The sequence below is a fragment of the Centruroides vittatus genome, unplaced genomic scaffold (genome assembly GCF_030686945.1).
Source record: "Centruroides vittatus isolate TY-2023 unplaced genomic scaffold, ASM3068694v2 contig_1215, whole genome shotgun sequence".
In the NCBI taxonomy this organism is placed as follows: Eukaryota; Metazoa; Arthropoda; class Arachnida; order Scorpiones; family Buthidae; genus Centruroides; species Centruroides vittatus.
The window spans coordinates 1,576,916-1,604,891 of NW_027120777.1; the positions used below are offsets into that span (position 1 = coordinate 1,576,916).

General features: G+C 29.9%; 1 protein-coding gene across 1 annotated transcript; it reads left to right on the forward strand.

Annotated features, from left to right (window-relative positions):
• LOC136987033 (putative fatty acyl-CoA reductase CG5065) lies at positions 1–27,976 on the forward strand. The gene is made up of 13 exons (XM_067284673.1): positions 1–20; positions 7,316–7,424; positions 9,540–9,653; positions 9,741–9,916; positions 11,643–11,715; positions 11,986–12,092; positions 12,166–12,343; positions 13,847–13,891; positions 17,724–17,842; positions 23,980–24,213; positions 25,221–25,350; positions 26,256–26,383; positions 27,803–27,976. Exons 2-13 carry the CDS (start codon positions 7,332–7,334, stop codon positions 27,900–27,902), a joined length of 1,497 nt encoding a protein of 498 aa, XP_067140774.1. The 5' UTR covers positions 1–20; positions 7,316–7,331; the 3' UTR covers positions 27,903–27,976.

Genomic DNA, 27,976 nt, shown 5'->3' on the forward strand with positions numbered 1-27,976 from the left:
TTTGTTTAGCAACTAATACGGTAGGTTTACTTATATCTTAAAAAATAGATAAGAAATTATTAATTTTTTAAAAATATATCTCTAAATTAATTTGCGTGACTGTAGACCTATATATTTACATACGTAACGGAATGATGGAAAATGAAAGTAATCCATCAATATATTATTTGTAAAATTAATTATATATGCATTAATTTCTATGATTTAAACTTAATATATATTGTTATTGAATTGCTACCACTCATTCGTTGATTTCCATCGTCTTTGTCCCTGTTATTGTTGCTGTTAATCTATATATATAATCGAGGCGAGTTGATAATAATAATAATCAGCGCAGAGCCCAAACGGTTAGGAGTTGAAAGTTGAAATTTGGTACACAGTTAGGGTACGTCACGAGAATGCACACTAAGAAGGGATTTTTCGAAATTCCTCCCCACGGGGCAGAGGGACTGGATTAAGTCTTAACACTTCCATCAACAATAGAAGTGTTACGTAACAATGGAAATTGTTAAGAGAAAGCGATGTGCAAGACGCAGGTGCAGTTTTTTTCGTTTTTGTGGGAAATCGAACATATTTTTAGACCCATCTAAAAATTCTCTAATTAGTCTGGAAACAAAGGGACCCAATTCTTGCATTCTGTGAAAACGGGTAAGGTAATATTCTTAATCTTCGGTATCGTTACTTTTGCCCGAGCCCACCCGCTAGTTCTCATATAAGCTACATTTAAGTATGGAGTGAGAAAGTGGAGTAAGGAGGCATTAATTATGTATGTTATAAAAAATAAGTATATAATTATTTTAGAAAACATCTTCAAGAACCCGTCAATTAAATAGTACATAAAAGACAAAGTTGCACAATATTTAACCTTCATTTTTTCGTATTGTAGAATAAAAGGTATGGTACTTCACGCCTCAAGACATTTTCCCGTAATTAAAAAATAAATAGAATATTTAAAGTAAAATCATGTTTTGGAGTAGGTATGGAGGAAGGAATAAGGAAAGCGTCAACTAAATTGCGTAAAATAATTAAAAATAGATTGCACATAATCAATTTAAGTTTACCTTAAAAGATGGCATTGAAAAATTATTTTATTACTAATGAATATTAACCGATCTAATAATGTTTAAATACGGTTTATAAATTTTTCTACCAACCTCTTTTTTATCGTTTCGTAATAGGTATATATTAACTTAACTTCGTTCTACGTATAGTTTGTTACAGACAATATTACTTTTTACATGATTAAACTTCTAAAAACTATTCTATATCATTATTATACAATAGAATAACACACGGGTGTAGATAGAGAAAATGCCATAAGTGCACTTGATTGGGACTCCATGCACATTGAGACATCCAAAATTTAATCTTTTCTATAATAAAAATAAGAAATATGATATGAAAATAATATATATTAAAAAAATTTTTTTATAAGTGATGAAAAAATCTCGTTTTTATTTCTTTCGTTGATTTCATCACATATCTTTACGACTAGGTAATAGTGAAGTCCTACATCTGTGTCTAGTTCAGGCCCACTTCACTTCTTTCAGGCGTAATGAATGGCATCACTCCTGAAAGAAGTGAAGTGGAGCCTCATTTGTTTTCGTATGTGATAGGTCCAAATCTCGTCTGTAATCATTAAAGTAATATTTTAATATAAAAAAAAACAGTTTCGAGAATATAAAAAACTAGTTTAAACGAGAAAATTTATTTTCAGTTACAAATTATTATAAAAACAAAATACAGGTTTAATAATCATAACGTATGTAAATCATCTAGCATACCAGGAATCATTCGTCAGAATTGATAAAAATAGAAACCATTACCGAATGTAAATAATTTAATTTAAATAAAAATTAACCACAACTGAATCATTATTACCATAAAATGATTAATTAATAATGATTCGGTTCGTTATTTAAAAAGATTTTAATAGTTTTACGCTAATTACAAAATCAAATCTTATTCCTAAACAAGTTTTAGATATAAAATATAATATTTATTTTATTTGTCTTACGAAATAACCTATAAAATTTATTATTTTAACACTTATATAAGTCTCATAGTTTGTATTAATTTCAATATCCTTTTATAGCTAGGTAATAATAATAATAAGTATGCAAGTATTTCTGTATTCTAATTAAATAAATAATTATATGAGAACTTAATAAAATAAAAAAACTAAATATTATTTGCGTATAAAATACCTTTTTTAAATGTTATATAGCAAAATACGGTGTGGCCCAAAAATCACTTAATCATGATATGTAATTGTTCTAAGAACGGAGTTGACTTAATGACGAATTTGTTCTTAAGATATACCTCAGTTAACTGATGTTTGGTCCATCCTGTATATAATAATAATAAGCCAATAATTGTATAATCTTCAGAATAAAGAATATTAATTTGGATCTGTAAGAGAAAACATTTATAGACTATAATAGATTCTCCATATACAAAAGCACCTCCATATTTTATGAGGCGTATTGAAAATTATAAATGCGGAACCTTTTAGATTGCCGAGAATCAAACCCTAACCAACCGCGAGGCCCTTCTAAGGTCTTTTAAATGCAAAGCCCTGTTGAAATCTAAACGCGTGGGTCCCTGTAGTTCCCTGAAGTAGGCTCGGTATATATTGAATATAGAACGTTATTTTTAAAAATTTTACTTGGTATATAAATTATTCGTAACATAAAATAAGAAATTACTAATTTTTCTAATTATAATTATTATAATTTCTATTATAATTATAACAAGCTGACAATGACCCATTTTTTTTTTTTTTTTGTAATAAGTTTGCAAAATGGGAACTTAAATAGCCTTGTGTTATTTTTTTTAAATTTAATTATTTATTTATTCATTATGAAACATTATATGTGAAGCTACAACTTGGCTTACTTTCTCGTGAGTTTACTTTCTTGTCCCATTTTTGACATTTTATTTGTAGGGTATCGGGTCATATAACACATTAACATAATAATTCCTGTAAATCTTTATTGTGTTTTAATAATTCTGTATTATGATTTAAAAGAAATTATTATTATTTGTTCAGGTTACATCATCATTAAATAATTTATTGCTTCGTTCTTCCTTTTATTTATTAATTGATACATAATATTAATGCGTAGTCTTCACGTTCTTATACCCGGTATGTCTGTTATTTTATTATATACAATAAATCCGTATTTGTGAATAATTAGTTATAAACAATTGCAAAAGAATGTTATATCTAAAATAGGTTTTTAAATTCTAAATTACCATTCCATGGCCTTTCGATACATGAATTTTAATCGTTACCTTTATTTTTTAGGCGTTGATACGAAGGTTTATTTAAATTTTATATTTAAAAATAACGTGACTGTAATTAATAAGAAAGCTTATATATTACTTTCCCGCTGTTATATATAACAGAACAAATGACGACAGTCAAAACATGACCTCCTTTACCAATATTTTTACGTTTTTGGGCTTAATTCACGTCGATACGTCGAGAAATTAAAAAAAAAAAAAAAAAATGCGGGATTTTTCTATGTATGGATGTTAGTTTGTGTATAGGGGGGCGATTTTGTTCATTCACTTCGAAGCTTAATAACTCTTGTGTCTTTTGTCAAAATTATTTAAAATTTTGCCAGTTGGTTTAAGTATTAGGGGCATTGATCCTGTTAATTTTTGATGGTTAATTAATAGAATTCTGCTGTTTTAAATTTATCAATTATTTATTGTGACATCGTAAGGCTGTAATTTTTAACCATGTGTTAATTCAAAAAGTCACAATACTTTCGGTCCGGACGGGAGTTTGTCTGTTCCCTAATCTCTCCATATCTGTTTCGACTTTCATCTATCTAACTCCTTTCTCGAGATTAAAGAACTGACAGACAGAGGGACAACAGTCGAAATTTATAGGACTACAGTTTTTTTTTCAAATTACAGCCCAATAACATTTCCACAAAAGCGATATTTACAAAAATGTACTTCCACGTAGTTTATACAATCTGTTGCCAAAATATAAACATTTTATTATTACATAAAATCAATTATTCTGGCATTTTACAAGATTTTTTTTTATTTAAACAACTCACGACGAAGTCTTTTGAACGTTAATAAGATTAATAACCTCGATCGCGTGCGAAGCCATCACAACAATAAATCATTTCTCAAATATTAATAATAGACCAGTATTAATTAGTATTCGTCGATCATCCTCTCTTCCGGAAGAAGACCAACTACTACTTTTGGTCGAATTTACTTAACCCCCTTCCGCAACAGTCCCTTCATTCTATCGGACTAGCTGTATGGTGGCATTCTATATGGTACTGTGTCGGTGGCATTAGGAAAAATTGCATAATACGAAGTTACCAGCAAACACAAAATATGATTTAAGTTGTTTTCCGGGGTGTTGAGTTTAAATATTTGGTCCGTTTTTCGCGATTGGTTGGCAGATTACCATTTGATATTCGATTGTGAATGGTACAGTTTCTTAGAGTTAACATTAGGAAAAAATATACCTTAACAAATATTAAAACGAAAACCAATTTATGTTGTAGTGTTTGATTATACAAGGTAGTTTTAAACAGTTTCCAGAATTGGTTTATTACTTAAAAGTACTACAATTGATAAATCAAGCAATATGTCTTTCAAAGTATTGTCCTTCGGCAACCATACACTTTTGCCAATACTGGTATAGCTGCTAAAAACATTCTTGAAAACCGTGTCGCAACAGCGCCAGCAACGCAGGTGTCTCACTCTGTGTAACCTCATCCGCATTCTTGAAATGGCATCTCTTGATGGCATCTTTCAACCGGAGGAAGAGGTAGAAATCGCGTGAGGTTCACCGTGAACATTTGAAGCACCGTCTGTTAGCAAACACTGTGCATGTTTAATTGATCATGCAGAATAGAATGATAACTTTCAACCGAAATTCCTGCTGTCTTGGCGATCTGCTCAATTGACTGCCGTCTGTCTGACCTCACAATCTCGCATACAATCAATACTTTCTCCTCAGACTTTGATGTGTCGACGGACGACCACTTCGCAAATCAACAGCGATACATTGTCGTCTCTCATAAAAGCGTTTTTTTTCCAGTCAGAAGTCGATAAAGAATAAGTCATTTTGACTTCTAAAGTATGAGCTAAATTAATAAAAATATTTACGATTATCTACGTAAAAATACTGTACAGACAATCGTTAAGTTTAATTCACAAAAATTAAATAAACATAACGTTTATTTATTAATTAAACTTAACGATTATCTTCATTTAATAATATTACTCAATCATTAAAATTTCCGTGAATATTTGATGTAATATCATTTTAAATATTTTTGTAATTTAATTGCTGCAATCTAAGGTAATTTTTCTAGAATGTGCGAACAGGAATTCAGAGAAATTTTATATGTTGGATGGTTGTAATAGGAAATAATAAAATATGTATAACAAGGCAAAAAATCTGATTTATTTACAAAGTATATACTTGATTATTATGAAAGATAAATATCATTAATATGGAAGAAGTCCAACAGCTTTCAAGGAAAAGTTAGGAAAGAAAGTTGCCTTCTTACGTTTTCCTTTCGTTTTTTTTTTAATTACGATTTAATGAATCAACCATTTTTTTGTAAAAATTTAACTTCAGAACCGTTACACTGAAGTAACTACAATCTGCGCGATTAGAAAACTCCTCCTCTTCTTTAAAGGTAAGCGCATATTTAAGCTGGCGGACAGACAGCGAACGAACGAAGAAAAATCTACCTGTATTATAAGTTATGGACGTGCGCACACTACACGGTCGAGCGGACGGAGAAGACTAGTCGCACGGATGGAAATCCATCTTGCATTCTCCAAGAGGCAATACGTAAACCCGTCTGCCGCCAACCAACAAGATCACTAATCCAAGTATATAGGTCAAGATTACTCATCCGGGTATCCAGGTAACTCTTGGCACCCTACTCATTAATAAAATTCTCTTTTTTGAGGAGGAGCACTGTCGTTTGTAACCATTTGTTTTCCTATGACAGACCCGAAATTCAAATCTTATAGTGCAAAACTTTAAAGAATTATATAATTTACAGCATCCTCTTCTAATAGTAGACAGGTTACTATCTCTTTATGAAGGTTATTCATATTGCAAAAGCCGCCCACAAGTAGCCGATTGGATTTAGCACTGAACACTGGTAGTCGTCGGTTCGTGCCTGTCCAATACGCTGGCCACGTGCAGTTTTCCGTGTTTTCTTTACGTTTTTAACCCTTCCATACGAAGAAAGGGAATTTAACCCTTCTGAAATTTTGCAACAGGGTTCTCATATATTATTTCTGCAGGAAATAATATTTTTAAATTATAACATCTCATTTTCTGTGAATTCTTTTGTTTCCATCGCTTCCCATCGATACTTTCTTTAAGCTATTCTGAACTCTAATATGCAACAGGCGTACCATTCTTCTGCTCTATATATACAGTAGCTTTACGTGCCTTTCTCTCCATGCTTTAAAAATTTCGTTTGTTTTTCCTTATTTTAGATTCCTATAGTCAGAGGATCTCTTCGTATACATTATAAGCCCCAAAACACCAGCTGGAATTGCTATTTCTTTGATAGAAGAGTTTAACAGGTAACCCACGACCATGCAAAGTACCATGACTTCACTTGTAGAATAATTTGTAAGGAAAGTTTAGCGACTCTTTTCATATCCGAAATTCGTTATAAAACGGACATATTGTACACAGATTAAGAGAACAGCAACGCCAAATTTCGTCCTAGCGGCTGAATTTTGAAGTAAAATATCTCTCTCGAAAATCAAAACCTCACACTCTGGATAGTATATAACATATATACCAAATTTGATTAATCAATAGTTTTTTCTAGAAAACTCCCTGAACACCTGCTCTTAGATTATTACCTGTATTATTCATTTTACACGTGATTATAGAATTATAGAATATAGCAGATTAAATAACGTGTAATTAAATTCTTCTGTTGTATTTTATAATTCTATACTGTTCTACTGCTTCAATGACACATTATAAGCTAGACTACTTTTTCAAAGGATGTAATTATTTTGTAAGGTGAACGTGTTTTAGGAATTGCCATAAAACAGGTTACTTCTTTTGCAATTGATACGAATACAAAGAAAACTTTCATCGTGTCTTATATAGTTTATCGTAAGGCTCGTATATAATATAATAACAAGTAAGATTCAAGTCATATTTAACTATTTACAATTGTTAACTGGAAATTTTTAAAGGAATTTTGTTCTTCTTGTGAATCAATTTATTATTATTGAAGTTTTTATAACATAAAACTAATTTTTTAATTATTTTTTACAGTTAGAATATTTATATCATGATTGATATTGATAAGAATATCGGTGATGTTAGAGACTTCTATAGTGGGAAATCAGTTTTTGTAACAGGAGGAACAGGATTTGTAGGAAAGGTAATGTAAAATGATCTATTTTCATTTAAGAAATTATATATTTTTATAAATTTATAAGCATCTTAACGAAGCCATTGATATGTACAAACTTTCTTATCATTATAGCTTCTAATATTAATGAGAGAAAATTGTGGAAATATGTTGAGATTTCGTGTGCATTTTGATGAATGCTTTCCTTAAGTTTACAATTATTTAAGTTATATTTATTTTACAGATAGACAAATGAACTTGATTTAATAAAAATGTAGAATAAATAGATTACAGTATTAAATAAATAGAAATTTATCAAACGTGTGAATAATTCAAGAATAGATGGCCACAGTTTTTAAAATAAATAAATGTTTTAGTGTTAAATCAGATATAATTTATTTTTGATCGAAGTTTACTTAGCAAACATTTAAGAGTGAAAATGAATACACGTGCGGCAATAAAAAGCACTAATAGAAAATCATCGCATTGGCCATCTAACCCAAACAGCATGGGTGAGATGGCCACAATGTCAGTGACAAACTCATTTACGTACTGTGCAGTACAAATCGAGACTTGAGGGTGATTGTAAGTTATATTCAAAAGGACACAGTCAAATGAGTTACGTAAGAATGTTTTCAGATTTAACAAACACCATTTGTTTATTTTTTTCCACTGTGGCCACCGATCTCAGAATTGGTTTAAGCGGGAATAAGCTATAATTAAGTTAATATTAAGTGACCAAATAGCGTAATTTGGTCAAAAATTAGATGATTAGACTACATTTTTGCGAGTTATATTAGTTTATATTTATTAATCTTAGCACAATAGTGTTTCCTATCTGCCCATCTTTAGGCCAAATTACGTTATTCGATAACTGACTTATAGCCAGAATATAGTTCGACTTTATAGAAATTTAATAAAAATATATGGGTTAAAAAATTAATTTCGTTTCTGTCATGCCACACATTGAGCTTTCTCTGTTTGGTCGCCATTTTTGCTCTGATTATTGTTGCCACGTATCTGAACTTTTACTCTCAAAAAATTCTTTTATATTACAGGTTTACAAACCAACTTTTTATATAGATTATATATTCACATAAACTTTTTACATTGAAAAACAATTTTAAAGACACCCTTTATATGTCTGTGTATATTTTTATTACTAAAATTAATTTATGTGAATTTCTGAATTTATTTTCTATAACTATTGTAATATAGTGATTTTAATTTGTAATTGCAATATTTATGCACTATCCAAATTCTTTTACTGTAGAAATTCCTTAGGAGTAATTAAAAGAAATTTATTATAAATGCATGTAATACTAAATAATTGAGAAAATTTAATAAAACATGAGATTGGGTCTTCATTCGTATAATTTTAATTTTCTTTCATAGTTTAATAATATAAGTTATAACAACTTACAAAGCATACTACAAGAAATACTCGTTAGTTCGAAATTCAGGGGATGAAATAATCGCGACTTCGAATTATCGAGTTTTCGAATTATCCGAGATTTACATATTTCTGTGCATGCCAAATATCACGTAATCGATGTAATTTATTAAGCACGTGGAATACGGTTACTTATACAGAACACTACTTTCGTTAATTAATAATTAATAATATAATAATATAAATAACTGCAGGCAAAGAACACGTGTCCGGTGAGAATTTGACAGATTGTCAGATAGCTTTTATAAAAATAAAGCAGAATTCCTTGAAATGTATCCAAAATTGTTTTTAAAATGGCCCAAAAAGTACTAAGTTGTCCGAATTTAGTAGCTTAGAATCCTACAAATATCTCAATCTCTATTACTCGTAGCCTAATCTTGCAATCCCAAAAACCAGCCGTATTTTATGAGATAAGATCTATAAAAAGTAGTCCGTGGGAAAGATGACACCCGAAAATGTGTTACTGTAAAAGTAATACCATATTGATCAGATTAGAGTTGTTCTTGGTCTATTGTTCTCTTATAGCCGATTGGTCTGCAATTTTAAGATATAGCAGCCATATGAATTATATTTCAATAAAACTTTATAATCACTCGATAATAACAAATGTTAACAAATACAGAAGTGTTTTCAGAAAATAGAAGGTACAAAATTAAATTTTTTAAAGTCTAATATGTATTTTATTTTTATAGGTTTTGCTAGAGAAATTACTAAGATCGTGTGATTTAAAGAATATTTACGTACTAATTAGAAACAAACACGGTGTAGACCCCAATTCGAGATTGAGAAAAGTGTTTGATAATAAGGTACATATCTTCATTATTTTTTAAATAAATTATATCAAAATATATTATTTTAAATAATTTGATATAATTTTTTCAATGTCTATTTAGCTTTACGACCGATTAAAGAATGAAAAACCTAATTTCTTCGACAAAGTGGTGTGTATTCCTGGAGATTTCAATTCCGAGAATATTGGTATTAATTCTGATGATTATCGAATGTTACGTAATAATGTATCAGTGATATTTCATATTGGTGCAACTGTCCGATTTGATTTAACTTTGAAGTAAGTGAAAATATTCTAATATTTAAAATATGTATATTTATTTATATAATTCTTTAAAACTGGACTCAAAAATTGTAATTATTACTTAAATTTAATGGTATATTAGTTATAAATCGCTATTCCCAATACCTTCTTTTTTTATCACACATCGTTTATCGACTCTCTTCTTCAAGAACGATAACACTGAAGGAACATGAAACCTCAAAATGGCGGTCTAATTACTTTTGCCATCTCTGAACGTTTTACATTCTATGACATTGTTGCCATCCTGCAAAAACACCATATTATTAACTCTTATTAAAATTATAAAAGCTGAGAAGCTATGGAAAATAAACTCTACGATTTACAATAAAACACTATGTGTTAGAGGCGTTGCGAAACAATAGAAAAATGGCGGCCAGTTTTTACCAACGTATTTTATTATTAAATTATATTGATTAAATGTGTCAAAATTAATAAATTGGTTCTGTTACTTCGTATGCTCTTAATATTTACTGCTTCGACACAACAGAAATTTGCATCTGGGATTAAAATAGAGAACTAAACGACGTATCGTCAATTAAAGTGTAGAATTGTTCGGGGAAAACGAAGATGGCGAACGTAGAACGCCCACATGGTTCCATTTACGTCAAAAAATAGACGTAACTGAACAAATCTTTATCGTTAATAACACTGGAAAAAACTTCTCAGGTGTATTCAAACAGTAATGGTGTTAGTATAAATTTCTTCGTATCGATACAGAAGCTGCAGTAAGTTGCAGTATTCGGAGAGCATATTTAAGAAATTAAGGAATTTTAAGCCATACGTAAAACCAGAGTAAAACTCGAGGGATCTCAGCTTTAAACTTTCTCTTAAAAATTTCTCAACTTTATATGAAGATGAAACATGATGTTTAAAGGGTTATGAAGTTAGTTTAAAGATGGATACTGAAACTAAACCTAATTTTTGTATAGATAGAGCCTTCTCATTTCCTCAAAAGAGTAAGATAGGAAGCGAAATTCATGTAAAGGAATTTTGGAGCCAGTGAGCACCTCTGAATGGGTGGCTCCAATAGCACCTGTTGTTAAAAAAGATGGACGTATTAAATTGTGTGATGATTTCAAGTTAACAACTAGTAATGCGTTATCCGGTGATTCGTATCCACTTTCTAGAATAGAAAATTTTTGCTAACCTCTCAGATGATGTCAAACATATTTACAGTTATGTTTAGATAAGCCTTCTGAAGAATAGCAACCATAAACATTTTTTAGGTTCACATCTTTGCCTTATAGAAATGAAATAGCAGAAGTATATTTCAAAGAGTTTTAGTGAATTTATTGAAGAGTTTTTATGGAGTAAGCACTTTATTCTGGTGATATATTAATTATTGGAAGAGGTGATACGCGGCACCTGCAAAACTTAAGAAAACGTTTAGGAATCTTAAACGCTTTGGTTAAAAGCTCAATAAGGAAAAATATACATTTCTCTTACTAACAAATGAGTATCTTGGATTTAGAATCGATAAAGAAGGGCTTCATCCTGTTATGGAACTTATAGAAGCTATGTATTGCTTCTATAATCCCCATAGCATACAAGTTCTAGCACCTATGTAACATAAGTTGCAATAACTATTATTTTTTACATAAAATGCTGTCAAATCAACATTATTAAATAACTGAAAATTCTTTAAGTTCTAACTGAAAATGAACTATATATATAAATTGATATTTACACTTTATTTTTACAGAGAAACCCTAACGCATAATTTATATCCAATGAAAGTTTTGATCGACTTAGCGAAGAACATGACTCATCTTAAAGTAAATATTAAATGAAATGTTTCTAATTAATATTTTATTATTTTATTTATTTGTTCATTGAGTTTATTTTTGAAGTAACAAACAGAATATAATAATAAAATTTTTTCCAAGTAATATATTGTGGCCAAAAGTCAGTCAACCGAGACATAATTTTAGGCTTATTTCCAAATATATAAAAATTTATTTAATAAAATAATTAAATTTAATAGTGTTATTATTTTTATACTTGAAAGTTTTATAAAGAATAAAAATAATATTTACTTTTTGCAGGCTTTTGTATATGTATCTACAGCCTATTCTAATACACACGCAAAGGATGTTTATGAAAAAGTTTATTCTACCGATATTCCAGTCAAATGCGTTCTCGATTGTATGAGGTAAAATAAAGTTAAATAATATAAAAATTTATTAAACTTTTTTATAAAATATTATTCGGATTTCTTATATTAGTTGGATGGACAAAGACACATTTGAAGTGTTAAAACCCAAATTTTTATCTCGTCATCCGAATAATTACTGTTACAGCAAATGTTTAGCCGAACAACTATTAAAAGAAGAAGAGGAAAATCTTCCTGTTATTATTGTTCGCCCGCCATTAATTACGTCAACTTTAAAAGAACCAATTGAAGTAAGATTTTTTAAAGTTATTAATAAAATTTATTGTATATAATCAATAAATATAACTCACGTCTCCTGCATATTACGTGGTATCCATTACGAGCAGTCCGACCCGCAATGGAGTAGGCCAGCTTGATGAGGGAGAGGAGAATAATACCCAAATTTATATAACATATTAATTATTATATTTTGTCTCTAATGATTAATTGATTTAATTAATGCGGTACGTAATTAAGCACATTACGTACATTTATAATAGTATGAGTGGCGGATGGGAAACGTTATCCAAATTTTCTTGGCCTCAGAGGTGATTGATGCCTCTGAAGAATGTTCAGTCCAACTTGATAAGCTCGGGCCATGTTTTATTTATGGTTAGGATGCGCCTCTTAGGAAAGCTTCTCCTTTCCAGTGATATCATTCAAGTAGCACTGCACATTGCAATCAGTGTACATTACGTTAAACAGTGTGATCCTATATCGATACAACTTTCTGCATACGGATAATACCATTTTATAGTTAATATAGAATGCACGGCTTCCCAGAAACACCAACCTTTGCATGTCTATCTTCGGGTCAACATCCAATAAGGCCTCGACCTCCTGCACATTGATTTGATCGATAGGACAAGTTGCTCTAGACAAGTCATGGATTTCTGTCCGGTTCTTGTTAAATGCATCGGTCCACGTGGCTTCAGTTCTATAGGCAAGGCTTTATTCCCATAGACTTCTTATACTCCAGCATAAATTCTTGCTTTACACCTATCACATGTTCTCTGCATTTTTATGAAATTTTGTTGTTTCTGTCTCTTAAGGAATGACAGACAGCCGGGGAACTTATAGGTCTACAAGTTTTTCAATTTACACCTCAATAATAATGCTATATCACTTTCTATTTCTGTAGCTTTTAATTTTACATAATATTATTCTCTTGCTGGGTATGTTTGAGAAATCTCATCAACATAACATCTAACATGAGCGCTAGGCAGTTAGATTTTTCAGATAATTAACTTATTTACAGGTAATTATTCTTGTTAGGGGTTAACTCTTAAAAGATATTTGACGACACATTTTTAGTATTGTTAGACCTCCAATGCAGTATTTAATCTCGAGAAAAGAGTTGGATAGATGGAAACAAGACAGATATCGAACTTTTAGGGAAAGGAGCCCCAATTTACTATATAAGAACATCCATTGCTAACGGAAAGTCATGTTATTTCAATAAAAAATTTTTTCCCCGAAAGGTGTTAGATAGATGACTGGCACAACTCTATTGTTGGTCGATCGAGTACGATGTACAGGGGCATGCCACTACTGATTTGAGGTGGAAGGCATATATTTTAAATTAAATACATTAAAAATATTATTAAAAATTGCAGCCCGGTGTCACAATAAATAATTGCTCGTTCAATATAATTTATTAAACAATGTATGAAAATGTATAATATATTTCTAAACTCTTGATTAATTTTATAATTTTCCTTTAATCAATATTTAATTTAATTATTACTTTCCAGGGATGGATTGACCAATATAATCTTTTGGTGGCTTTCATCATTTCGGTAAGTAAAGTGTATTTTAAATTCTCGTATCTTTTAACCTTTTACTAATATAAATTTATTTGTAATTTTATAATTAATTATGTATATAACATACTGATATCCAACTCATTAGACACGGTAATGCGATGACAACAATATTATATAACACATAGTTTATTTTATATTCGAATCATGTCTATGCTTATTTTAATGCGCTGTTTTTAGAATTTTTAACAAAGAAATTTCTTCTTTCTGCATGATTCTATAAGTATATGAACACCAAAAATCTTACTGGAAGATCTGTATTTACTTAACCCTCCATTTACACTATAGATTAGTCACGTGTGAAAATCGAAATCGTATAAATTCAGCCTAGCATTTATATCCGTGACAAACGGATAGGTTCCAAAGTTTCGTTTTTTTTAACCATTATAAAATGAAATTTCCTTCTGTGTCTTCTTCGTTTGTAAATAAAGATTCTTCTCTAAATTTAAACATAAATAAACAAATCTTTTCTTCTTTCTTATTTGAGAAATGCCACTTCACTTTAATAAACTTTTTGGATTTTTTTCCTTGTTTTTCTCATTAGTTTACCGAAGAATTTGATGATCTTGCAATTGTAACGTCATTATAGTCAGCCTAAGTCTAAATACTAATTTTTATTAATGAAAATAATTAATTTTAAAATTCTGATGAAACTATTTCGTCTAAAATTCCTGAAATTATTTAATTATATTTCGGTAAAATCTTTTTTTACGTAATACAGGTAGTCCCCGCCTTACGATAAAGTTTCGTTCCGGAGCTCCAGTCGTAAGTTGAGAGTAAAAAGTAATGATAGCAATGGGGTATATTTTCCACGACATTGCAAGCCTACATAATATCGCATGTATATATATGGTAGGGGCCTGTTTCTATATTTAATTTATGCGTATTCGTGTTCTCGTGGATGACGAATAATTAAGTTAGCTCTTGCATGTACAGGGATAATTCTGAATATCACGCTACTTTTATAATGAAATTTAATGTAAGTTATATAGAAAGAACATCACTAAAACGCTTTAATGGTTTTCTGTTAAATGTAATGTCGATTACGTAAGAATCATTCGGGAGTATTTGGAATGGAGCACAAATTTACGCGGAATTTCGTTTTACGTGGTATCTGCTGACACACGACACCACAAAAAACACGTAAATGTACTGTATATTGAGCAATTATTTATTGTGATATCGTCACAATGACGGGTTGCAATTTTTAATGTATTTAACTTAAAATATACGCTCTCCACCTCAATATCATACTTGCCCCTGTACATCACACTTTCCTGCTAGCAATCGAGTCATACCGATCATTTATCTAATTCTACTCTGGAGAAAATATTGAAATCACGTGAATTCCGGTCCAGATTGGAAATTCGTATAAACTTTCCATATCTAGTCTGGACTTTCATCTATCTATTCTCGAGATTAAGGAAGGACATACAGACACAGTGGAAATTTACAGGTCTACAAAGTTTTCAAATTGCAGTTTAATCAGTCATTTTGCATACATAACGGTAGTAAAAATACAGTAAAATACAGATTTAATATTTTAATTACTTTATTGTATTTTATTAACACGAAGATCACGGATGACAAATTATTCAAAGGAATCAAAAATCATATTGAGGGAGTGTCGTAACGTTTCTATAGAACTGACTTTATTTTTATTGTTAATATTTATTTAATTTATTATTAATTTACTTTAACCATATTCTGAAATCGAAATTACTATAGAACGAGATTCACTTTCACTTTTGAATAGATAATGATGCCAATTCGAGTTCAGTTAAACGTAAATATGCTTAATAATTATATTTATATTTCTCTCTCCTTCCTCAGATGCCTATATTGTATATAATGCAGCTCCTAAATGTCTCTACTCTAGTCAGTTAAGAGCAATGTACACCGATATAATTATATACTGTATTTATTTCAACATTAAACTTACATTTAAATATCGTATCGTGCCATTCGTGCGTGCAATTAATTGTTTGGATTTAAAAATAATTCTTTTTACAGTACGAATGGTAATAAGTCGGAAGGTTGTATAAGATTGGAATGTAAATATACAATCAGCTTGTAAAATACATTAATATTTAAATAATAATGCATAAAATCCTTCAAGCGAACATTTTTAATTATAAAATCATTAATATTATCAAATATTCATAGTTAGTGACGAAACTAAAGCATCATTCATGTCAGAAGAAAGAATTTAAACAAAAGAATATATCCTATAACCAACCTATTTATAAATATACAAAATTCGAAAAAGAATAATATTAAAATTTAAATTCTTCTGTGATTATTATTATTATTATTATTATTATTATATAAGATAATGCTTTGTCGTAAAAACTGAATATATTGAAACGTTACATAGAAATTTAATGACAGATAATTAAAATTTTCAAGGAATTTAATTGTTAAAATCGTAAAAATACCCGCCAATTTTCTTAACTTTTCCGTGTTGCTGACCTTAATTAAATTTGCAAAATTGTAATGATGTATTGTCCACTGTACTTTTGTATCAGAATTCAATAGCGACAACACATTATTTATCTCGGTGACACTTAACATGGAAGATTTTGACAGTAAACCAGAAACGACATAGAAAACATCACGATTTTATCAATATTACAAAGGCGAAGTAACATCAAGCTACATCCTGATCAGAATAATAAATTCAACTCTTTTTATGCTGATGTAAAATTTTCTTCCTACGAAATATTTATGCAATTCTAGTTTCATTATATATATACAAAATAAAAATTTAAAATTTTAATTCTAAAATTATGAAAAAAAAATGTTTGATTGAAAATGTCAGTGTTTTGAAATATCTGTTGATTAGAATAATTTGTTAAATTAGTCAAGCATCATTTATTTAATTCATCGAAAAAACTCCCACTAATGTTATATCTGTTGATTTAAGTCCGTGTTAATTAAAATTAAAATAGGAACCAGCTTAAAGTAAATAAAAATCATAAATATCTTGATTATCTATACTTATACTACGATTTCTTAACCCCATTCCATAAGCATTTTAAACGGATCACCAATTCATTATTTGTGATGAAATGTTGGCTTCGAAAGTAAGCCTATGGGTTTATTTTTGAAGAGAATTTATTCATGGAAATGTTTGCTGTATAGTCACTACATCAAAGATTGAATTGGATATTGAAGAAGACAACGCAAAAATTGACAGATCTACTATGAGGGAATGCTTCCAGACAGGAATTTCTACGTAAAATTTGCGACGTTTTAGGTGTTAAACACTTCAAAGAAACCCGGAAAACTCCACGTGGCCAACACGTGGATAGCGCAAACACGCGACTATTATTCAGTGGTTTAATCCACTCATCCACTGTTGGGCTTCGGGTAATGGACAGAGGTGCCCATCTTTGAATAAACCTTTAATGTGCATAGTTGAATGAAGTGAATGTCAAACAATCCATAAAAACTTTTGAGGATCCCATTCGAACTCAAACACAATGTTTCTGGAGTGACAGCCTAATGCAGTATCTCTACTGTATCGGCCTTTACTACTTTCATATTTATTACAATTTCCCACATTTTGTTTTTACTTTATTTTTCACTTTATTATTTCACTTATTTTAATTTTATATCGCACACTGCTTTATCTTTCTCTTGTACACTGGACTCTCCTGATAGTGAGTTGAAAGTTAAGAAAATTATTTTTTGTTATATTTTATTTTATTATTTATATTTTTATATTATTTTATTTTAGTTTAAATTACAATGCTTAATCAATTATAAGTATAATTTAAATAACATTAAATCATTAATTTTTCAGTTTGGTAAAGGGTTAATAAGAATAATTCCTGGGAATTTAATAACGGTAAATGAATACGTTCCTGTTGATTATTGCGCGAACATGACAATCGTTTCCGCTTGGGATAAAGCTAAAAAGGGGTAAATATGAATAAGAACTTTATCATTTTTATTTATAAACAAAAATTACTATTATAAAGTACCAAAAAGGATGATATGATTCAAAAGTCAGGAGGTATTAAAACTTCATATTTTAGTGAACTTTGACCTTAAATATATGTGATTTTTACGGATGTGTTCAAAATGACACAAGATTTTATTCTGAAGCAAAAACATTTTATGTAGATTTACAACTATCATGTGTTTAGATCATATGTAGACTATGGATGAAATTCTCCAATTGGATATGTATGACTTATATATACATATATATGTATGTGTGTGTGTGTGTGTATGTGTGTGTGGAGGGGGAGTTCAATGCTGATACTTTTACTTAGACATAATTCCAAAAAGTATAAACTTAACAATAGAATCTTCTCTTTCTCGAATTTTTTGGACAGAGTGTAAAAGATACATCCTTACTTCTGTGTCGGTGTGTAGATCCGTAAATTGATCGTTCATATTTAGCAAACTATTTCATAAAACTGGAAAATTGAAAAACGTATTACATTATATTAAATACATTTAGATAATTCATGTCAAGGATACACGCAACATTGAAAACTTTAATGGCAAAACACTGAAAACTTAGCGGATGCCATCTACATTTAAACCTGTCTATCTCGAACATGTTTATCTCGAATTTTATATTTTTCCTCTGTATTTTCAGCCTAAATTCAATATATTTTCCATGTTTATCTCAAATAATTTTCTCCCAAAACGCTCTATATCTCGAAAGTAGTCTATCTCGAAATTTTTGTAGTATGATTCGAAATAGATGGGTTCAACTGTATTTTTATATATAGAAATTGAAATTAATATTACTTTAACTTTGAAGTTTATACATGGCGTTAATAGATTATTTCTGTTTTTTAAGTAATAAAGTAATCGTATGGGTATACTGTTTGTTTTATTCTTGTCTAAATCAAACCTTCTGTGACGACTTCGATCCAAAATGGCGAATTTACTAGCAGAAGACGTTAGATTGCTCCACTTCCTTATTTTTAAGATTAGCGAATGGTGAGAGGTATATATCAGCCTAAGTAGTATATAAGAGCTGTACCAGAGTCGATAGATAGCTGCCAATAGCTTTAATACAACGATAATTGCGTAATAAATATTTCTGCCACTTCGAGTGCTGCAATCGCTTCACGGCGTAAGTTTGGCTTGAGCATAGGGAGAGTCAGCTGTAAACATTCGAAATTCTTAATATACGAAATTTTCTCATTTTTAACTCAGATATTACTTTTATCTTTTTTAAAAGACTGCTTATAAATATTATTTTAATACGGTTTTGAACATTATTTTTCCGTAAATGTTAATACTTATATTTCTATTAGCTGTCACTTTTACGATTTTAGACTTTAAATTGATTAGATTGTTTTCTGCTTATGATTTGTGTTCATTTTTAAATATTTTTGGAAGTTTTCGTTAAGAGCAAGAAAACATATATACATTATTAATATGGGATGTCTTTGTGATTCCTGAGATCTTTCTGAATCAGAAAGAAAAAGGGAATGATGAGAATAATATATATTTAATTATGGAAATGTATATAAATGTTAAACCATGTGTTAAGATGAGATAGATTTAAAGTCTTGCAAAAAAGGAGATTTAGAATTTAGGATGGCTTTGGAGTTTATCAAGGTTAAGCCCATATTTTTATTTATTTATTAATAGCTATGATATATGTCATTGGCAATTTATATTGTGTTTATTAATGAAATAGAGAGAGATTAAAGTTGAGCCAAAAAAGTTAGGAACAGCTTAGAGAGGAAGATTAAAATTCAGTAGATTTAGTTCTTGGATTTCAAATATAGGCTGTTAGAGAAAAAAAGAAGAAATTCCAACTATTTAAACAACATATTCAACATATTTACAGGCACACAATAACTTAGAGATAATTAGAGAATGATGAGTAAGAGGTTAACAAATAAAATAGGTAAATGTAGGATGGCAAGAGTTCAGACAGTATTATTAAATATTGACAATGATAATGATTAGTGATGACATAGAGTCTAAAAGAAAGACATGTTAGTGATATTTTAAACCTATATAAATAAAGGACAGATGTAGTAGGCCATCAATAAATCTTCATTCATTTTATGTTTTGATTGGTAATTTCTATAATATTCTGCACTAACTATGTAGAGCCAATATGAGTGTCATAAGAAATGTAATTTCTCATGTTAAAAATACAAAACTATTTCATCCCAAATACTATTTCTCACTATACTGAATCAAGTCAAATTGTATATTACACTTTATGTAGTGTGAAAGTTAATAAATTATTTAAAAAATAGTTTGTCTTTATCTGGATTAAATTTCTATTGCTATTTAAATGTATCAGAGGATAAGCTATGGTTTTCCTAATTATATTGTCATACATGTGTAATAAAACAAAACAGTAAAATGCAAATTTATTTACTTATTTTACCATTACCTATTTATTAAACAGATATATTATACACAGAACATTATGTACAAAACTTTTATTCACAGTATGTAGCAATATAACAGTTTTAAACATTATAAAAGAGCTTCTTGTCTTGAAAATTGTTGAAACTAATATCTGAAATACTATAGTAGAGATAAAAGAGACTAATCACAATGATACTGGTAACATTAAAATGATAGAAGATTGCATTCTGATTATAGAAGTGTCAGTTTTATGTTACCAGTAGCAGTGTGATAAGTCTCTGTTATCTCTACTATAGTATTTGAGATATTAGTTTTAATAGTTTCAAACAGATCTGTATTTAAAACCTGGATAAATTAATCGACGTTTTCATCTGTAATTTAAAATCATGTTACTAATTTTTTTATAAACCAAATACACTTTTTCTTAATACATGATACAAAATTTTAAAAATGTAATTACGAATAAGATTTTTTTGACAGAACAGTAGAAAAAAGTTACAAAAATGCTTGAAAACGGTAAAACCACCTGCTAACCAAACAGATAAACCAATTTATTCTCACTGTAGTGCCAGCTATTGGCAACCTGACACATTAACTCTACTTGAGAGCATACCGCAAGCGCAGTATAACTATCGACTCTGGCTGTACTACAATGGGATGTGCAGCGCCATCCATTGGCATAAGTTGTAACTAAAATCTTTATTACAGATTTTACTTGAAAACATTCCATGCCATTCTGAATACAGTATAATATTTATGTGAAAATCGCATCTATTTACGGTCAGTTTACAGGGAAATAAATTTTTAAAACTGGGCCTGGCTTTTTAATCATTCTAATTATTAATTAGTATATATGTAATATATTTTATAATACTTTATTATTTCTCTTCCTGGTTATACAATATGAAGTCATGTCCCAGTTCTTAATAGTCATTTTTTTTCTGTCTGAATCAATCTTCATCTCTCAGTTTTTCTCTGTATATCTATTTCTACTTTCTCAATCCATCTTTGCTTTTTTACTTTCCTCCAGGCATATATTTAGTCTATGATTTTCCATTATAGTACTTTATAATGCTATATTTATATTCTGTATGATAAAAAGTATATTATAGATATTATTTTTTATTAAAATAATTGTGGTAGATATACACTAACAGTGTATAAAAAAAATAAATAATATATTATTTAATAAATACTGTATATAAAACTTGATATTTTGATTGAATCTTTTCTTTTTATATAGAAAAAAAACAAATACTGTACTTTTTTAAATGCCATGGCAAGGAAATTACCACATAAACGTATAAATATCATATCCTGTCTGACTGGAAATATATATATATATATATATTTGGATTGTATGGGATGTATTTGCAAATTATATGGGTAGACTCCGGCAAATAAATGTTATTGCTATTATTTTAAAAAAATTCAGCAATAAGTTGCTTAAATTTTCCAGCAATATTTAAAATTGCATGTGGCACCATCTGTTGCCACATGCAACAGATGGTGCCACATGTAAATGTGTTATTTTAAAACTCTTTATATTTTTAATTATTATAAAATTGCAAAAAGCTTAATTTTGAGGGTAGGGACAGGTTTTATATAAATATATAAATGCTAATAACGAGTAAAATCGTCATGTGTCTTAACCAGGGCTGCGGAGTCGGTAAAAAAAAACACGACTCCGATTCCTGATAATTTTAGTAGGCTGACTACATCAAAATTAAATACCAAGTCATTTTATGGGAGCAGAGGCATTCATAGGGGGTACCCTACTCTGACCACTGAAAGGAGCCCGGGGCTTTTCCCAAATACTTTTATAGTTAGTGTTTTTAATATCTAACTTACATTAATATTTATTTGTATGAAAAATTAATTTTTAACAAATATTTAATAAGTGGAGAAAGGGGGGCGATAAAATTCTGCATCTACAAATCTTTATTTTACAACATTTGCACTTCAATTTCACTCTTTCAGAAAAGTTAGTCCAACTGAAAAGTGTGCGATCTAGCTACTTCAGCCACTTGTTCAGAAAAGAAAAATATATACTCTGGTCAATTAATCAGGTTCGTTCAGAAAAATTGAGTACTTCTTTAGAGCAGGGATAATAAAGGAATGATTCAAAAATATTCAAATTTAATTGGGTCAAAATAATTTAACTTCTTCTTCATCTGGCATTATGGGCCTTGGAGGTCCTTAGCCGCAGTCAGAATCCTTCTCCATCTCGTTCGGTTTATAGCCGCCTCTGCCAATCTTCGATTTCGAGGTCTTGGAGATCTTCAGTGACCCCATCTATCCACGTTTTTCTGGGACAGCCTCTTGGCCTTATCCCTTTCTCCTCATAGTGGAGCCCTCGCGAAGCTATTGCCATTATAGGAAGCCTTACGACATAGCTCAGCCACTGTAATCTTGCTAGCCTTAATCATCTGTGTGATCATGGGCTTGTTGTAGGTTGTCTGCAGTTCCTGGTTTGTTCTCTTCCATATTGATTTACCATTGACCACAACACCATTATCGTCATAGTCTTTCACAGGTTCGAAAATTTTCTTTAGTATTTCGTTTTCAAATCTCTGTAGTTTTAGTTTGTCTTGCTTTGTCATTGGACATGTTTCACATCCATACAGAATCACAGGTCTAACCAGCGACTCATATAAAGTTAGCTTCGTCCTTTTACTAAGGAGTCCATTTTTTACTTTGTTTGTGACCCCGAAGTAGATTTTGTTTCCCTTTAGCAAGCGAGTCTCTACCTCTTTCTTGATATCATTGTTTCTATTTATGTCAGTCTCTAAATATTTGAAGGATTCTGTAGTGTTAAATGCCATTTTTTTAACGCTTTCTGCCCTGTGGGCACTAAGAGGCCTCTTTTAGTAAGCTCATTATGGGTTCGGCCAGGCCCACAATGGGGTGGCTGGGTGGTGAGGGACAGAGGCCGACATATCGGGTTGGATCACCCCAAAAAATTTCTGGGGAATTTTTGACTCATATGCATCAATCTCGGGTCCCCCAGACCACGTTAATCACCCGGTCACCGGCCGTCAACTAAATGTCATATTGTCTACGGTTAGATGTTCTTTTTGGGATTCTCCCTTTTTATAAATTTAAAAATAATTTAACTACTAAACACAAATACTACAAAGAAAATTACATACTTAAATTAAATTGCTGCATTTTGTTTTAAAATAAATGAATTATAACAAAATACAAAAAGATTTTAAAAAATTAATAAATGTAAAATAAATTTTCTTTCATTTAAATAAAAAAACCTAAATTAAATTTAAAATCCCGGAGTCGAAGTCAGAGTCAGAGTCGACACATTTTTCCGACTCCGACTCCTCTGGCCAGAAGTTCCTCCAGACTCTGACTCTGACTCCACAGCCCTGGACTTAACTCAAGATGGATCGGACTTAATAAAGATTTCACTCGTTATTAACATTTAGAATTTTTTATAATACTCATTTCTACGCTCAGATTTAAGCGTTTTGCCATTTTATAATAATTAATAATATAAAAGTTATTTTTTAAATAAAATTTCATAACAGCCGGTAAAGTTGCGCAACTCGTTGCCGGGGTGTTTTTTTATTGACGTATATTTTGAAATCAATTACAGTAAACGAATCTAATAAATTTATAAGAATGTTGTGTTAACTTAAATAGTTTTTTATTCAATTCTACTAAAAAGATTTTTCTCTTTTCAGAAAGGGTGATATTACAGTTTACAACTGTACCTCAGGAAACAACGAAAGAAAAGATGGTGAACTTATGAATTTGGTCAAAATACAAAAAAAATATCCATTTTTGAATTGCTATCGATATCCATCGATGATTATAATCAAAAATAAAATATTATATTCGGTATTCGATTTTCTATTTCATTTAATCCCTGCCATCATTCTCGATATCTTTTTCACCGTTTTCGGGAAAAAGGCGAAGTAAGTCACCATTTCAATTATTAAAATTAATAATATATTAAAAAATTTTTAAAGTCATAATCTGAATTACACATATTTATTGTATTTAAAATTTTTAAAACAAAAGTTAATAGCTAGTCAGGTTGATGATTGATTTTATAATAACTTTGCAAAATTTTAAATAGATCATACCTTTGTAAGAGAATTCATTACAATCTTTGCCTCTGATCAATTCTTTATTTGAATTATGTTAAACTTTCATTAATATTTAAACTAGTTAAAGAATTAAATAAAATAAAATTTAATCATATAATTTAGTTGAAGCTTTCTGTTTTATAAACGTTGTTTCTAAATTATATAGTACATTGATAATTCAAGAACTTATCATGCAGGAATGCATTCCATTTAGATGGACAAATCAAATCCTTGAGATAGTCATTCCGCAAGATTCTAGATCTTCTTCAGTTGCAGACTATACAAAAAGGTCACGCTGGTTCTTATTTTAAAAACTTTGTAATATGTAAGTTTTATAAAATTAGTTATAAAAATGGTTAAAAGAATATAAAGTTACAAAACAGTAAAGTTTCTATTAAAAGTGACACTTTTAATATAAATTTTTACTGTTTTATCCACTGTTTTACACTTTCAACTTAAATGAAATGCATTCCTATATGATAAGTCCTTGAATTATCAATGTACTATATGATTTAGAAATACAAAATTTAATCGGTAATGTATTGTATTATGTAGCGAATGATATAATTGTTTACATTAACGTCCTTTAAACCGTATTCTGCTTAAATTTAATCGACACGAGGCCTTTGAATCACGTTAAAGAAATCCACTTATCTCCATTCATACCAGAATGGATATAAGCGATGTATATAACATAAAAACAAAACCAATTGGTAAAATAAACTATGTTGAATATGTATGTTAATATATTCTTAAATCATATAACTTGAATTATTTTTAATTAACGAAATTAATTATAATTTATATATTTAACCATATAATCATTTTTGTAGAATGCAATTCATTTACAAGAAATTGTGGATTCGAATTATTGATTCGCAATTTTTCCTGTCAAATATTTGGACATTCCACGCAGATAATTCCATTAAACTCTTAAATTCCATGACTGAAGAAGAAAAAGAAGTAAAGTTTTTATTTTTACTATTTGTAAAAATATTTATTAATTCAATTTCGCTCTTAACTACGACTTAAGAATCAGTTATACTTCGTGAGAATGGGAAGTAGAAGAGATTTCGTCTTATTTTCTTTTCTATTATTCTCTTCTTATAAGTGTTCATACTTCGAAAGAAAAAAAGGAAAACGTACAAAAACTTGTGGTACTATTGTTCAAAATGTAACCGCTCAATTTTATGAAATATGCTCTTAATAAGTTTGAGAAGGAGAATAAAATATAATATAGAAAAGATCCCAAATACTTTTTCGATATTTTATGTAAGTTTTAAAGTATTATTAAATCAAATTTTATACGTGTAGTTTGGATAATAAATTACCCAAGCTTTTTTAATCATACTCTTTAGGGGCTCGACCAGGCCCACAATGAGGGTCAGGTGGTATGGACGCAACATATTCGGGAGGTTGGATCACCTCCCGAAAAGTTTATGGATTTCATTCCGGAATTCCGAACAGATGAACGAGACACTTAACTGTCTCGGTCCCTTATCAATCTGATAAACAATGCAGAATTTTATGTCATAATGAAGAGAAGAAAGAAACGATCTCAATTTTTTCACAAATCAAAGAAAAAAAATGGAAAGACGCCATGATAAATGCGCAAAATGTTGCGCATTAACCAATATACAGTCTTTATCTGTTTTCTTTGTCATTCTTACGAAGTATGAATCTGCCTTAAGTTTGAAATTAAATATTCATAAAACTAATACATTTTTAGTTGCAATAACGTTGTTACTTATTAAAATAATAAATTGTTTTCATAAAATTATTTTTAAAAAATAGTGAAATTTTTATGATTAGGCCTATATTTAAAATTTATTATTAATTTAAATCTTTCTTTCTTTTTCAATTTTCAGATTTTCGATTTTGATGTGAGAAAAATAGATTATTCTAAATATTTAGAAAAAATTGTTTTAAATATAAAGACTAATTTATTAAATGAAAGTCCTTCTACAATTCCAATGGCGAGAAATCGTGCAAAAAAGTAAGCTCAATTTTATAATTTATAAATATAATTTTTTTGAAATTTAAATACAGGGCAGTTCAAAAGTAAGTTAACTGAAATATATTTTGAGAGTCGTTAAAACACATTTGGAAAAAGGCCACATGTGATTCGTGATTCAGAGCTTCCAACCAGATTTAACTATACTTAAAGTAATCTTAAAATATATCTTAGTTAACTGACTTTTGCCCCACCTGTAGTCCATATTAGCATATATATATTTTTTTTATTAACAATAAAAATGCACATGATTTGATATACAGGGTATCTACTTAAAACATTTATCGAAGGACAAAAGACATCTTTCCAGCGTTGCGAGAATGTATACTAGGGTGTCCCTGAATAAATGAATATTAAACAATGGGATCGGTTATTATGTTAAAAACAATAATCTTTAAAAAATTGTAAAATTTCTAAAAATAAACGAGTTAAAAACAACTCTTTTTTATCCGATTTCAAAGTGAATTAAAACAGAGATGTCCCTTATTTTTCGAATATTTTTTTTTCTAACGCATAGGGCCTAGTTTTGTTAATTTTACCCCTAAATACTCCCACAATAAATTTGATCACTAGAACCCGTGCCGACTTGCATCGAATCATTTCCATACGTATGGTGCTAGAGAAGTGGCACGTATTCTCCATACGTGATAAAGATCCACCAATTTCTTGACACAGTTAGATATTGGTGGGTACGCATTGTACACCACAGGAAAAGATTCAAAAGAAGTCAAGTCTGTGGAACGTGCCACCATGCCACCACGTGTTGTTCTATACAGTCGCCAAACTTCTTTGCATCATCGACGCATGTCTGTCTACAATGATGTGGCCCGCCTTCGTATTGGTACCGAACCTGTAGTTGGCTAATAGCAAGTCATCGAGTTATTTGTCCATCGTTCTGTTTAGGATGCTCAGATATCGGTCACTATTTGGAGTATCGTCGATGAATACGGGACCAAGAAGCTGCTCAGTCCAAATTCGGCACCAGCCGTTTACAGTAAAATGCATTCGGTGGGTGTATGTCGCGTGCATCTTCGAGCACGTTCTGCCCGATCGCGCGCATTGTGACTGTATACACTTTATTCTGGGAAAATTATGCCTCGTCGGCCTATAAGTTATGCTGAAGGAATTTTTGTTTGTCATGCTCTAAATTTAACATCATGTTGCAGCACCAAATTTCTATGCGGCATTCTCTGCATGCTCTTGCATGTTGGATGCAAGTGCATGCAGATATTATGTCATGGCGGCTTATTAATGTCCGGCGTATTTATCCGCTGTAGTCAATAACCTTATCTAGCCAATACTGGAAAGTTATCTCTTGCCCATGGCTAGATGTTTAAGTGGCAATCCTGTATAATCACTCATAATACGCACATGATAGTGAAACAAATGTTTTATTTTCAGGTTATTTTATGTTGAAGCTTTCTGTTATGTCCTAGCTTTTGGATTGTTTATTATTATATGTCTTCAGTTATGGAAATACGTTTTTAATATGTTAAATTGAATATATTTTTACGTAAACAATTTTATATTTCATGTAATTTTATCATTAACCCATTATATAAAGATTAAAATATA